At 38.6% G+C, this 16417-nt stretch overlaps 1 protein-coding gene across 2 annotated transcripts in view; it reads left to right on the top strand.

Moving 5' to 3' along the window:
- The window catches only part of rabgap1l (RAB GTPase activating protein 1-like), a 219621-nt gene that overhangs the window by 42157 nt on the left and 161047 nt on the right, over positions 1-16417 (top strand). For both annotated transcript variants that reach the window (XM_066692340.1, XM_066692341.1), the window contains exons 11-13: positions 6697-6847; positions 9506-9599; positions 10225-10375. In XM_066692340.1, the coding sequence (XP_066548437.1) occupies positions 6697-6847; positions 9506-9599; positions 10225-10375 (396 nt within the window). The remainder of the gene's footprint in view (positions 1-6696; positions 6848-9505; positions 9600-10224; positions 10376-16417) is intronic.

Raw genomic sequence — 16417 nt, 5'->3', positions numbered from 1 at the left:
ATGGGCCAACATTTCTAAAGAATGCTTTCAGCACCTTGTTGAATCAATGCCACATAGAATTAAGGCAGTTCTGAAGGCGAAAGGGGGTCAAACACAGTATTAGTATGGTGTTCCTAATAATCCTTTAGGTGAGTGTATTAGAAGGCCTTCTTATGTCTGTGCTTTGCATATCAAAAGAAGATACAAAAGCCACCTTTTGGCATATATTTAGGTTCGTAATTTAATTCCCACTTTTGGGTACTTTGTCATTTCATTCACTTATCAGAAAAGACAGCAGCCTCTCTATAAAAAAAAAATCATACACTGGGTTGTCATTTTCTTTCATTCTATTCCGTTATCCCACCTTCCCCCCTCCATAATGGTATTCTCAGTTTTTTTAAATACCTGCAGACACCTTCAGCTGCAGGCCATGAGCACCAGACTGGGTGAAAGGAGGGTGTCTTATTTTGCAATTAAATGAAGTTGGAGGGGAGTCCTAATAGGAGAGCAGCAAGGAAACAAATTGAATTAAGCTGCCTACTGTTTGGTTTCAGATCACCTTCTGCTAGGCGCGTTTTGTTTTGTTTTGTTTTTTTAACAGAAGTGTTTTAATTTAACTCTATATAATGCCTGGACGGAGGGTTTTGTATTATATAGAGAATCGCTTTCTCACAAAAAAAGCCAACAGGTATTTACTCTTAAGTTGAAAGTATTCATACCCTAATTTGGGTGTGTTGAAGCATTATAGAGTTGATGCATGCATGTATTATGTTAAATGGATTGAGATAAAATGGTTGCCTGTGAACGGATATGCAGGTCAAAAAAATCATAGCCGGTAGTCCAGTTGGGCTTTTGAAAGGAAAATGATACACTGCACTCTCTTCTAAGATTTCTTGTAGATTACTGATATTCTGAGCAATATTCAAAGTCACTATTTTATAATCATTTTTTGGAACACTTAAATGGAAGCCACGTATACCATGATACAATTTCTGATGTTTAACTGTTGCTGGACATATTCGTACATTATACCGTGTATATTTTTAGACAGTAACATGCAGTAACACTATAATGAGTCAACCTGTTAAATATTTAATGTGCTAGGTTGAAAAAGTCTTGTGACTTCTTAGAACACAATTACACTCGTTCAAAAAATGAAGGATTACTAACATTCAGATTAGTTGACTAATTTATTGGACAAGTTTACAACAGCATGACCATTTTGGAACAATAAACCAGTGCACAGATGGATTGTGGGCAGAATATCTTTTATTTTATTTTATGTAATTAAGTTGAATTTGCATTGGACCCCCTCACTGGGAATATGAAATTCTTACTAGACACCCTGAGAAGGAATCTATCTCTAGCAACATGCCATTTCTGTTGTACAGTCATGGAGTATGTTTTTGAAAGAGAGCAACATTTCTCAGGCGCAAAAACTATTTCAGATGGATCATAGAACCACGTGCTTGCTGCCACATACCTTTTATCTAATGGGTGTCTGAATTAAATCCCCAATATCCTTAAAATCCTTATGTCATCATCACATGCTTCAGCTGTTTTAAAACAGGGATTGACTGTACTTTGGAATATGGAAAAGGTTCTAAATTCCTCACAGTCTTGTAATGTTTTCTGTAATAAACATGAAGAAAGGTAACAATCCAGAGTAGGTCGTTTGGCTCATAACACTCATTAGTTTGATTGTATTGATCCCAGGACAGATTCAAGGTGTACTGTGAAGGATCCTAGTGAATCAGCTTTCTAGAAGTCCAGAGAATGTGCAACCATTTGTGTAAAGTCAGAACTTGCAGCTGATTTCCATTTCTCTTGTCTGAGAAAGAGGTGCTGGGGTTAACCCGGTACGTTCTATTCAGTGTTTCCTGTTCAATACTAAAGCACTGTTACTCATCTTTTTGTATGCCATACCTTTCAGTGTGAGAGCTATTCTGTTTGGTCTTTGAGGTTTTTCCAGTGCAGCTTACAGTGGGGGAAAAAATTATTTGATCCCCTGCTGATTTTGTATGTTTGCCCACTGACAAAGAAATGATCAGTCTATAATTTTAATGGTAGGTGTATTTTAACAGTGAGAGACAGAATAACAACAAAAAAATCCAGAATAATGCATTTCAAAAAAGTTATAAATTGATTTGCATGTTAATATGGGAAATAAGTATTTGACCCCTTCGACTTAGTACTTGGTGGCAAAACCCTTGTTGGCAATCACAGAGGTCAGACGTTTCTTGTAGTTGGCCACCAGGTTTGCACACATCTCAGGAGGGATTTTGTCCCACTCCTCTTTGCAGATCCTCTCCCAAGTCATTAAGGTTTCGAGGCTGACGTTTGGCAACTTGAACCTTCAGCTCCCTCCACAGATTTTCTATGGGATTAAGGTCTGGAGACTGGCTAGGCCACTCCAGGACCTTAATATGCTTCTTCTTGAGCCACTCCTTTGTTGCCTTGGCTGTGTGTTTTGGGTTATTGTCATGCTGGAATACCATCCACGACCCATTTTCAATGCTCTGGCTGAGGGAAGGAGGTTCTCACCCAAGATTTGACGGTACATGGCCCCGTCCATCGTCCCTTTGATGCGGTGCAGTTGTCCTGTTCCCTTAGCAGAAAGACACCCCCAAAGCATAATGTTTCCACCTCCATGTTTGACGGTGGGGATGGTGTTCTTGGGATCATTCCTCCTCCTCAAACACGGCGAGTTGAGCACTTTCACCCAGTTCTCCTCTGAATCATTCAGATGTTGGCAAACTTCAGACGGGCCTGTACATGTGCTTTCTTGAGCAGAGGGACCTTGCGTGCACTGCAGGATTTCAGTCCTTCACTGCGTAGTGTGTTACCAATTGTTTTCTTGGTGACTATGGTCCCAGCTGCTGATCATTAACAAAATCCTCCCGTGTAGTTCTGGGCTGATTCCTCACCGTTCTCATGATCATTGAAACTCCACGAGGTGAGATCTTGCATGGAAACCCAGATCGAGGGAGACTGACAGTTATTTTGTGTTTCTTCCATTTGCGAATAATCGCACCAACTGTTGTCACCTTGTCACCAAGCTGCTTGGCAATGGTCTTGTAGCCCATTCCAGCCTTGTGTAGGTCTACAATCTTGTCCCTGACATCCTTGGACAGCTCTTTGGTCTTTGCCATGGTGGAGAGTTTGGAATCTGATTGTTTGATTCCTTCTGTGGACAGGTGTCTTTTATAAAAGACACCTGGGATTCAGAAATCTTGCTGATTGATAGGGGACCAAATACTTATTTCCCTCATTAACATGCAAATCAATCAACTTTTTTGAAATGCATTTTTCTGGATTTTTTTGCTGTTTTTCTGTCTCGGTGTTAAAATACACCTACCATTAAAATTATAGACTGATCATTTCTTTGTCAGTGGGCAAACGTACAAAATCAGCAGGGGATCAAATACTTTTTTCCCTCACTGTATTTATTTATTTATTTGTTTAATGTAATGTATTTTTGTATGGTGGCTACAGCTGACCTCATATTTGAAATGTGCACATACAAGTTCAATGTATATCTTTCCAATTACCCCACACACATTCTCTTCTGCACTTTCTCTTCTCTAACTATCCATCTGTAATCAATAACCACCTGTCAATCACAGACTTTCCACTGTATATTGAGTTATTCTTGTCTTTCTTTGTCCCTTCCTTAACCTGCCTAGTTGAGGACAGTGACAAGCAATATAGTAGCAATAACAATGTCCAGATCACAGATCATACATTTGGAACAGAATGAGTATTATTCATGGTGGTACTCCCCTGATTACCTCACTCCAGTCTAACGTTTCTCTCCGTATCAGTATTCCATTTATTGCTCGTTTACCAATTGATAATCCATGTGCTCACATTGTCTTGAATTCCAACTGCTTCCCTTTTGCAAATTAATCATAAAAAAAAAACACTTCTGAATGTGTTTATACATCATGTCATCTCTCATATGCTCTACTGTGATCCATTACCACTGCTGCTTGTTCACAGAAGTCTAGCAAATTAAGCAGGATCTGCGTTTTTTAAATTCATGCTGATTTTCCTTCAATACTGCGACCTTACTTAGATGATCTTCTACTGTGTCTCTTTGTGTTTTCGTTATCCATAACTGTAACAGAGGTATGGCTGATTGCACTGGAATTATCTTTTTTGGCCACCTTTTTGTTGATTGATAATACACCTGCGATGTTCCACTTGCTGGCTAATACACCTTCCATAAATGCCAGTTGAAATATCCTATTTAGTGGTCTGAGATTAAGACCTCTTTCTTCCTCAGTGAACACCTGTCAAGAACATTTATTCAGTATGTTTGCCATTTCCTTTTCATCTTCCCCATTACTCAAATTGTTACCCATTTGGCCTTATTCCAAAATTGATTAAATTCATTATTTTCCTCAAAATTCTACAAAGAATACCCCATAATGACAACGTGAAAGAAGTTTGTTTGAAAACTTTGCAAATTTATTAAAATTAAAAACCGAAAAAAGCACATGTACATACGTATTCACAGCCTTTGCTCAGTACTTTGTTGAAGCACCTTTAGCACCAATTACAGCCTCAAGTCTTTTTGAGTATGATGCTACAAGCTTGGCACTCCTATTTTTGGGCAGTTTCTCCCATTCTTCTTTGCAGGACCTCTCAAGCTCCATCAGGTTGGATGGGGAGTGTCGGTGCACAGCCATTTTCAGATCTCTCCAGAGATGTTCAATCAAGTCTGGGCTCTGACTGGGCCACTCAGTGACATTCACAGAGTTGTCCTGTAGCCACTCCTTTGTTATCTCGGCTGTGTGCTTAGGGTCGTTGTCCTGTTGGAAGATGAACCTTCGCCCCAGTCTGAGGTCCAGAGCACTCTGGAGCAGGTTTTCATCAAGGATGTCTCTGTACATTGCTGCATTCATCTTTCCCTCGATCCTGACTAGTCTCCCAGTTCCTGCCGCTGAAAAACATCACCACAGCATGATGCTGCCACCACCATGCTTCACTGTAGGGATGGTATTGGCCAGGTTATGAGCGGTGCCTGGTTTCCTCCAGACATGACGCTGCCATTCAGGCCAAAGATTTCAATCTTTGTTTCAGACCAGAGAATCCTTCAGGTGCCTTTTGGCAAACTCCAGATGGGCTGTCATGTGCCTTTTACTGAGGAGTGGCTTCCGTCTGGCCACTCTACCATACAGGCCTGATTGGTGGAGTGCTGCAGAGATGGTTGTTCTTCTGGAAGGTTCTCCTCTCTCCATAGAGACGCTGGAGCTCTGCCAGAGTGACCATCGGGTTCTTGGTCACCTCCCTGACTAAGGCCCTTCTTCCCCGATCGCTCAGTTTGGCCGGGCGGCCAGCTCTAGGAAGAGTCCTGGTGGTTCCAAACCACATCAGGATCTTCCATTTACAGATAATGGAGGCCACTGTGCGCATTGGGACCTTCAATGCTGCAGAAATTATTCTGTACCCTTCCCCAGATCTGTGCCTCAATACATTCCTGTCTCAGAGGTCTACAGACAATTCCTTGGACTTCATGGCTTGGTTTGTGCTCTGTCATGCACTGTTAACTGTGGGACCTTATATAGACAGGTGTGTGCCTTCCAAATCATGTCCAATCAACTGAATTTACCACAGGTGGACTCCAATCAAGTTGTAGAAACATCTCAAGGATGATCAGTGGAAACAGGATGTACCTGAGTGTCATGGCAATGGCTGTGAATACTTATGTACATGTGCTTTTTGTGTTTTTTATTTTTAATAAATTTGCAAAGATTTCAAACAAACTTCTTTCACGTTGTCATTATGGGGTTTGTTTGTAGAATTTTGAGGAAAATAATTAATTTAATCCATTTTGGAATAAGGCTATAACATAACAAAATGTGGAAAAATTGCACTATGAATACTTTCCAGATGCACTGTACCTCTTGTAGTATTGGAAACATATATTCTTGTTTGTATTAGCTTGAGCCCTAGTACTAGCAATTTTTTGTTACTGCCTCTTTCCAAGCCCTTGTAATTATCTTTCTTTCAAGTGGTCTTTTACAGGCTGTGTGCTTGACTATGCCTAATATTTGTACAAACATGTCCTTTAAAATATTGGGGCTGCTCTTTACTAGAATTTGCTTATTTTATTTTCAATATCTAAAAAAAAAACCATTGCAAGTTTGACTAAATACTGCCCAATAGTTCTTTAATCTGTGTCTTATTAATTCAGTCTGTTTCTATGAGACCATAAGCCACAGCTTTTGACTGTACCTGGAAGGATTTGCACATTGTGGTCCCAACTTCCCCATGGTGCTCAGCTCTGACTTCCTCTGTCTTTTTTGTGTTTAAAAGACCAAAGATCATTACAGGTGCTTCTTTTACCAGCTGAGTTCAAACTGAGTTGCTTCCCCAGAGAAATCTAGCAGGTTTCATCTTCCATTTTTAAACCTCTTATCACACATCCTGAAATATATAACAATCACTTCCTTTTTTTCCCTCTTTTTTACACATTTGTGTAAATATGTATGTATGTATTTATTTGCTCTTATCGGAAGGTGTTATTTAGCAATATAAACTGACTTTTCCATTTAAAAAAAAGCAGGATAATGGTGAGAAAGTGATGAGGGGGAAAGTGTATAAGGTTTGCATGTAAATTATGTGATTACAAAGCTATAAATAAAAACCATGTTAACAAACCTTACCCAGTACTGCACTTCATAACACTTTGCCTTGTTGTTTTTGTAGGGCAGTGAGAAAAGTGGCCAGAGCTCAGTGGACATGATCTACGAGGTGGTCAGCCTGCAGAGACACGCAGAACGGGACCAGGAGTGTCAGAGCCCCACAGGAGTGTCCGGACACCCCCTGTCTCCAGCTGAAGAGGACGAGGCAGAGGATGGTAGGGCTTCCCACATGCCACACTTTTCTTCTTCAGACTAATGACCCCTCAACACACACAGTTTAGCATTTGTGATGTCATATGTATACATGTCTAACTTGTGCCCGCTCAGCGTGTTCAAACAAAGAACATCAAGGAATGCCATGAGAGAATGCTGTTTTTTCATTGCTAAGCTTTTTACTTTGTGAGCATTTACTTTTAGTATACCATGGTAAAACCACAAAGGTTTTACTGAAAGTTAAATCATGGTAAAGCCTGGAGGAGGGTTAGTAAACCATTATAGAAACTGTGGGACGCTATGGCTAAGCAAACTTCCATAAAGGCCCAGAAAAATGTTGAGGGTGGTTATTCCACTAGTTTCAACCAATAGCCTCCAGATGCCCAGGAATTAAGGAGCGAAACGTATGTCTGCTAGACCCCGGTATTGTTGCACCTGTGTAGACTGCATCAATGGTGGACTGGGGTCCAGTGCTCACAGGTAGAGCTCTCTGACAAGATTGTTATTGCTTAGTCTTATTTTTTCATTACCTTTCATTGTGCCCTTTAAGTAAACCCTCCACCTGCTGCAGTGGTTTTCGTTTTGATTATTATAACTGTCATATGTGCTGAACGTGAATGCATGCCTCTTCATTTCATCAGGGTGCATGTTTATGGTGCACTATAAAAACTCAATTTCAGACCTTAATCTAAAATTGGGATAGTGGATTTTTTTTTTTTTTTTTTTGTGGTTTTCTGAATTTATTTATGATTGAGGGATCTCTCTGTAAAGTCTTTAAATGCTTTGTTCTTTTGTAGTAACCAGCTGTTTTATCAAAACAAACAAACAACAACAACATCCAGGATGTTGAGACACAACTGGAAAGCCTTATAGAAGTGTTATCCCATTGGAAAACCTTATTTAGCCATTCTACTTGTGCAATGAGGCAAAGAAGCTAAATCACGTCAATTCTTTAACTGAAACCAGTGAGTGAGAATTGACTGTGGTTCTGTGCCAAGTAGAAATCTTTGAGTTTTGAAGCTTGTGTTGGGTTATAGTGGAAAGATTAGCAGTCTATTTTTATTCTTTAAATTTTCTATGCACACTAATCAGCACAAGAACAAAAGCCAGGGAGGTCTGCAGGTGAGTTATTTATGTTACAGCTCTGTCCTGGGCTGTCTGGAAAAGGAGCAAGGTGCCTATTCCGTGCTCCCTCTGCGGCGAGCAGCTGTCAGACCTGACTGGCTCGGCAAGGACGGCTCTCCAGCAGTTCAGCTTTGAGCAGCTCTAGGAAGAGACCCATGAAAGACATCTCAGCATTTTTCCCTTTGTTTCTTTTTTCTAAACAGAAGGCACTGTAATGCAGAATTTTACAGCAAGTAAACACCTTTAACAGCTGTGCCGTCTTCCTGGGAAGACTTCACTGAACCTCATCTGCACATTAATCAAACATCCTCGTGTTGCCATCTGTTATCCTGGATCTTCCATTTTTAAAGGAAGATGTTCCAGGATATTAGTATGCCTTCCAGGGACACTGTTTAAATCTTACCCGATTATGAGATGCAGTAAATAAAAAGGCAACATTCCCATTTCAGATACCATACATAATATCTTGCGCATTTGTATTTGTATGCGTGTGTGTAAGTGAACCTTTCAAATTTTAACATAACTAATTATTTTAATATTCTACAGTTTTGTATATCAGTACATTATCTGATTAACCATCTGCTTACATTTCACTTTTAGAAACCTTACACAGATTAGCAATTACATTTATTGTTGCTGGTACAGGTTTTCTTGTCACTGTGCAAAAGAGATTTGACACATTTTTCACAGAGCTTTATGATGTCGTATTGTTAGCACAATATTACTTCTTGAAACCTTCATTTAAACATCTATTTTCAATTTGTCCCCAGTTTCTTACATTTACTTGCAGAATACAAAATAAAGACAAGCTTTCTTGATGTTTAGTGTTCCTCTCTGTTAATTGAACTATTGCTTAACATACACCGTATATATTCCAAAGGAAGTCCATATAGTTATTGATTACGATAGATTTCACTGGCCGCCCACACTGTGATATTTCAGCATGTGTCTTAGGATTTATTTCTATCTAGATCGGTCCAGAATTATATTTACAGCTTTGCCCTCGGGACAGAGTACGATTTATTCTAAATTTCACAAAGGCACCAATGGCCAGTATTCCCTTAAAGAAGCATGCTGACTCAAAACACATAAGAAATAAAATAAAAAAAGGATCATTGATCAGCCTTTGGTAGGTGACAGGTTCTGGTAACATAGAGTTCATGGTTTATATAATTTATGGGGTTTATATATATTGGAAGATGAGTCTTTTGAAAGGTTACTGAACTGTGACATGTAATGGAGATGAATGATTGCAACTTAAAGAGCCCATGTCATTTCTTAATCTTTATTGTGCTGTATAGCTGTTATACATTGGGCTTCATAGCCGCTCTATCATTCAGACCTGCAGACAGTGTTCTGAAGAATTGACTTCTGTATGATTTTTCAGCCCAGAGAGAGAGACACACACAAAGAAACCTTGCATCGGTGTTGCATATGTCCAATTGGTTAAACTAACAATAAACCATAACATTCAAGCTATTGGTATCTGTGTGCGCAAGAGGACACTTATTGTATATGTTTCTCTTCCCTTTCAGATAGTGACAGTGAGATATCAAGTGGCACTGGAGACGTTTCGAAGGATTGCCCTGAGAAAATCCTGGAGTCCTGGGGTGGAATACTCAACAGATGGTAGGCCGATCCATGCCTCTAAAACAGAAAAACTTCAGGTGCTCTGGAAAATAAAATGGGTCTTCTTTGTAACTGAGCAAAGAGGGGCTTGTGAAATCCATGGCAGTATGTCATACAAACACATTCTCAAAGTGTTATAAATTCATCCCTTGCTGGGATACTTTTGCTTCCCAATTGGCTTAACCAGAGAAAAAATCCACACTGAGCACAGGTTGGCCTCATAATCCAGAGATGGCCGATTCCAGTCCTGGTTTTGGCATTGGGACTCCCCCAGGTAGGGAACAGAGTTGACTCAGTGACAGGGTTGAAAAGGTTCGAAGTCATTCAGGATTTCCTCAGTTTAGTCTGCAGTACTGACCCCTGTGACTGGTTAGGCTTCTTTTAACTTGAAGTGTTTTTTGGCAGCAGATGATTTGGTCCGCCAACTGATGACAACCTGCCAGATGATTTTAGTTGCATACAGACTGTTCTTCACTTTGTATAGTTGTGATGGTCTCATTGTTAGTCTCCATTTAAGCAGAACTGAACGTGACATCTCTTATAATAATAATAATAATAATAATAATAATAATAATAATAATAATAATAATGTTTGCTGAGGCATCTTTTGTGTTCTTGGTGGTAGGCACGGAAACCTTGATGTACGTCCGAAGGGCCTGCTAGCACTGGTGAAACCTGGGATCCCGGAGGCCCTCAGGGCAGAAGTGTGGCAGTTGTTGTCTGGTTGTCACAACAACCAAAGCTTGCTGGAGACATACCGTGTGCTCATCACCAAGGTAGGACCCTGCTGCAATAAACAGGCTTTCTCTTATTTTGGAAGGGACTGTATTGTAATGTCCTACTTTTCTGTTGTACAAGGGAGCAGTTTGTGTGGGAAGGTAGTTTGTGAGGTACTAGATGCTGTAGCCTCTTGGTTAGAGGACTAAACCGTTCTGTGTTGCAAATGCTGCTTGTGTGATTGAACATTAAGCAACCATGTATGAACAGAGAAGTGGTGCCTGCCATATATACATATTGCAAAGGCATTGGATTTGTCATATGCCTGCAAAGATGGATTTTAATTCTATTAACAAACCTCACCGGGGTCCCTGTGTCAAGGAAGAACTTTAGAACTGAGTCAACCATTCAACTTCCATACATACACATGTACGAATAAATCCTGACCCTCAGGGTGGCTTGTGGACTCGCTGCTTTCATTCTGTCGACAATGCTGCAAGCGGAATCGGTTTAAGGATTCTGAAATGTCACTGGCGAGGCAAACTCAAGCCCTGACTGGTCTGCAGTTGCCAGCAATTGTCTTTGATGTGAACAGTACGCCAGTGTGTTGATGGTGTCTTTTCGGTTCTACAATGTCAAGCTGAGACATTTGTCAGGGTCGTTGTGGTAAGGAGCGGGTGGTGATAGAATAATAACAATGTGTTTCCAATGTCACTTTTTCTGTTTAAATACAGACCCGGCTCGGGATGTCTGGCAAAGTGCATAAGGGAATATATATGTTTGCTTGGCTATAGTGTGTTTATGTTGTATTTTTAGGCTTTTTTTATATTGGAAATACCTAGGGGCCTGTTTGTGTGTGCTTTGGTGTCTAGTCTGATATATGGTTTGTTTTGATAGGTCAGCTTCTGGCCTTGAAGGACAGGTGGGAAGAACACAGAGGAGTTTTATTTTTAATCTGTGTATTCAGCTGGGGAATCACTCACAGCAATTAAATGTCACTTCAGCCCCCTTCTCTAAGAACATGCATGCAGGGACTGTAAATAACCACCATAAAGTGCTTTTTGACTCTGTTTTCACTGCCTACCACACATCCAAAACCAACAAAAATACAGACCGTTGATGTCAATGTTACTTCTCTTAGGATTTTTTTTTTTTTATGTGAAATTATGATATCTTTTCATTTCTGGTTATTGAGATATAGGCTATCATTTGAGGTTTTCCCTATTCCAGTAATCAGATGTCTACCCATCATATGCCAAAGCCTTGCCATGTGTACATTCTACATTATACACTAATGCATTGGTAAGCATCTTATAAACATTGAGTAACTGTCTGAATCCTTAAAGAAAGAAAACCTTAATTATAAAACCACCATGCAGTTCCTATCCTGTTCATAGTATATTTAACTGTGGTAGCCATCCTGTAATCACAAGCACAGCTTCACGTCTGTGGCTCTAATGGGGGTCTGTTTGATAGAATCAGGTTACTGCAGCAAAAGCAACAGATGAGGTGTCCATGAAAATATCTACAGGGAGATAGAGAGAAAATAATAATGGAATCTCACATCTGGGCAAGCATAGACTTGCTTCAGTGGGCTATTTCAGTTCAGAAATTAATTTTGCTCTAGTCTCATCACATGCAGGCCTTGTGAAGTTGTTCTGTGACTGATAATCAGTTTGGAAGTGCACATTGATATTGTACTGAAAGGAAAATACGTTATTGAAGAAGAATCCATCTATATTAGTTGTCCCCAATGGATGCACATTGCTGCCAAGGTTCAAAAGATACACATACATCAAAGTGATGGGGCCACCTGGACAACCTAATTAAGATCCTTCTAAGGAGTAAGAAATGTACTTTAACCATTGGCGTACATTCATTTGAAAATAAATAACAGTGGATAGCTTATCATTTTACACCATTTACTGTAGTGAAACTTTGTAGAAGCTGGTTAATGTGGTTTTAAAGAAGGATGATAATGTATCCATAGTTACTCCTTAACATGGACAAAACTAAATAAGCATCAGGAATGGGCACTCTGGGAAGAAACTGAAAGAAAAGTCTGTTTCATATCACAGAGTGTAGACTACAATCATTAGGCACTATATACAGCAGGAAAATAAGTTAACATCTTTGATATGTAGTGCTGTGGTATTTTGATTCAGGGTGTTGTAGTAGAAGGCAGCCAGTACAAGTTATCTGTTGCAGTTTCTTCTGAGAAAGTTCATACAGTTTCATTCAGAAGAATAGCACCCGTCTGCTTCCCCCTATCTTAGTTGTATTTTGATAAAATGTAAAGGTAAGATTTCTGTACACATCAAAATCATGGGTTCCAAAGCCTAGGGTTGACATAACAGAAGAAAGAACAAAAAGTACAGCAGCAGCACAGGTTTGGTATTGTGTAGTTTTTGCTTGCTGGGTCACTCATTTGACTTGAAATGTTTTCCTAACCCATCATGCTAGTTCACTCCCACGTTATCAAAAATAGCAGTGATGTTATATTGCTAAATATATGAAAAGTTATGTAAGCTATTATGTGACACGGAGAATATATTTTCCATTCAACCTGAAATTATATTTATATCTGTGACAGGGTGATCCTAATGAAAAGCTTCAGGGTACAGCTTGGTCTCCTCTCAATAATAATTCTGCTATTAATAAGCACATTCAGAAAATGATTAGTATCCGCCTTTCTCCTTTAGTGGCTGTAGAACTGAAAGGTTATTTTAATTTTTTTTCAAATTAAGTCACTCTATTTCTAGGGATCATTATATAAACCTCATACAGATATGCAGAATACATTGTTCTGAATATTTGTAGGCTGACATAACACTGGATGCAAGAAGAGTTTAAGTATATGGGGTATGACACTAATATGCCACGAACTTTACTGTTAAAATGTGACTCAAATGTGGGTTTTGCCTGCATCTGCCATGCCACTAAAATACTGAGAGGCCTACTTTATTTGTGCCCATTAACATGATGCACACAAACACTGTTAACATATTTTTAATTATTATTATTTTGACATTTGAGATTTACAGTGAGCAGGGCTTGCACAGATAGTTTGCATTGAACACACTGGGAGTAAACTCAGGGAATCTTCAAAGAGATGTAGTGCACTCTGATATTCAATGTGCACAAAGTGTTTACCCACAGCCTTAATTTTCCATTTATATTTTTTCATGATATTTAGGTAAAAACTGGAATATATACATTTCAGTGAATTGTGAAACTTTGGGTGATCCCACTTTTTGAACTGGTGAACAGGCTAACTGAACCTGCAAGCACTGAGATAACCTGTCAGGGAATTATCTTCTATATAAAGAAGCAAGATTCAGATGCAGATTAAATCACATTTTACCAAATTGTAAAATAGGTACTCCACTTATCAATAGATATCTTAAAGATTATTATACATTTTTAAAATAATTTTCAACATATACTTGTATCCCATTACTTGCCACAACACATTATGACTGGATTCTTCAAAGGAATATTTAAACTGGACTCCAAAAACGTAATTTTTTAAACATCATTATAGCCAGTGTCCCCACTGCTGTCCTTAGAGATAGTCAATCGATACTGCTCTCTGTGAAGCTCAGTGTTTAACCTATACTGTAATTATATTGAACTCAGCATGACAGTCCATCTCTGACTTTTTGGCTGGTGGCTAATTCTAGTGATAGTTATTATCTATATCTTAGTGTTCATATTCGTGACTCTGCTGAAAGGCCAAGTTGCCTATGGGAATGTATAGAACATGTGCTTTTATGATAACATGTAAAATATCTTACTGGCAGATATAGGTGTTTGCATGTTTAACAGGAAATAGAAATTGCAACATTTTCAATAGCTTTACTTATGATTATTCAAAAAATAAAGCCTTTGATTCATCACACCTTTTATTATATTAAAAAGCATTTAAGTGCCCTGAATTATGTTTTAGCTTTTACTATGAAATCAGATCCTTTTTTGGTCGCTTTTTTCATTTTTTATTTTATTTTGTTTCAGCACCGTATTTCTATTACACTTCACAGCAGAGAGACTTTTAATGGCTTGTTTGTTTTGCCATGATTGCCTTTGAAAGTTCCTGTGAAAATGCAGTCAGACATCGGTCATCTAGTGGGGTCTACAGGGCAGTGAAAATTCAGACTGAAGATTTGACACTCCTTTCTTCTATTTTGTCAGGATCTCGGCTTTTAATTAACCATTTAAAACAGATGTCTGTGCAGGTGTTTCACTCAAGACAGCGTGAAACTGACATTTTCCCAACCTTTTACACTGTGTGCTATTTAATTAGCAAGGATTATTGGTGCCCAGCTCGTACATTGGACTACATTCCTGAAAGCCTACATTTATTTGTTTTTGTGATGCTCAGCGTCTTGCGTCTCTTCAGCAGTGTGGTCTCTTGTGCAGCGGATTTATGTTATGTGGTCTACTTTGGGACTCTTCTTAATTTGGGAATAGCATATGTTTTGCCTGGAATGGATCATCATATGTGCCTAATAGCTTACGCACCACTGACATTCAATTTTTTGTTATCATTACACATTGAAATTCACAATGTGAGAAAGTAACCAAGTGAAAAGGGATCTGAAGGCACTGTTAACTCAATACACATGCAATGTAGATATGTAGTAATGTTTTTATTTGAGAAAAAAAAAAAGGAACTGCAACTTTAGGAACAATCCTGGACCCTGGATATCCTTCACAATACCATTACTAACTCCACAAATATGTGTGTAGTTTAGATCTGATTGATTAATAATGCTGTTTTACTTGCAACACCCACTGCTATTGCTGTCATTTGCATCTACGGTCATGCTCTGCCATTGGCGTGAAAAGAGGACTGGGCACAGAAAACAATGCTTGGTTATGTTCTTTACTGTTACTGCTTCATCTAGACTGTTCCATGAAATACTAATTTATTTGGATTCATTTTTTAATTTTTTTTTTTTTTTTTTTTGATTATGAGTTAATTTGCCACCGTTGTCTGTTAACTGTACATGAAGTGTCACCTTTGAAAACACATACAATCAATATAACATATAACGGGGAAAACAATGCCACTGTCTCAGCTACAGTTTAATGAATGAGGACTAGAAACACTTTAGCACATTTGCATCTCTTATTGGCTAAACAGTGGTACTGCTATGACTAGATCTTTCTCCACAAGTCATATACAGTACATTCACTTGGGCATTGTTCGCTCAGTGCAAAGCAAACTGAATTCATTTTCCTTCACAAAGGAAATAATATTTGTCATGTTAAATCTATTCAGTCTATCACTATTGTCAGACTATGCATAGAAAACATATTTTAGCAAAGGTTCATTTGGTCATTCTGCCAATATTCCAGATGGCAAATAATGTGAAATCTACATCTAAGATAGCCCAGTATTTCAAATTGGATAAAGTGTTTTGTCCTAGGGCATGAATACCAATTAAAATTGACAAAAGACAACATGGAACTGAGCACTTTGTTTCCTATTTTGAATAACAAAAATGAATAATCCGATAGCAATTAGCAATAAAAATGGTCTCCCTTTTTTGTTTTTAATTTGTGATGTAGGCTTTGTATTGTATTGTAATTGTATTAGGTAGTTGTTTGACTGGTAATATACAGTTAGGTCCATAAATATTTGGACAGTGACACAATTGTCATCATTTTGGCTCTGTACGCCACCACAATGGATGTGAAAGGAAACAATCAACATGTGCTTTAAGTGTAGACTTTAATCTTTAATTTGAGGGTAGTTACATCCAAATTGGGTGAATGGTGTAGGAATTACACACATTTTTATATGTGGTCCCCCCAATTTTAGGGGCTCAAAAGTATTTATTAGTGCTTCCAAGCACTAGCCTATAAATAGGCAGCAGAAAGGATCTTCAGGTTCAGTTGTGTGTGCGATAAGCTGAAGATGAATACACTTTTCTGTGGTTTTCAGTTTTCATTAATTATACGTTAAATACTATATTCTTCGAATTATTCATATGCTTTTTGGCTGATATGAAAGCTGTTTTTTTTGTTGTTGTTGTAGGTTTGAGTGACTTAATGTCCACACAGACATTGTTATGTATTTTATATTTGATACTCCA

Source organism: Amia ocellicauda, chromosome 19, assembly GCF_036373705.1.
Source record: "Amia ocellicauda isolate fAmiCal2 chromosome 19, fAmiCal2.hap1, whole genome shotgun sequence".
Taxonomy (NCBI): domain Eukaryota; kingdom Metazoa; phylum Chordata; class Actinopteri; order Amiiformes; family Amiidae; genus Amia; species Amia ocellicauda.
Note: the sequence above shows the minus strand (reverse complement) of the source record. Positions and strands in the feature narration are given on the sequence as shown.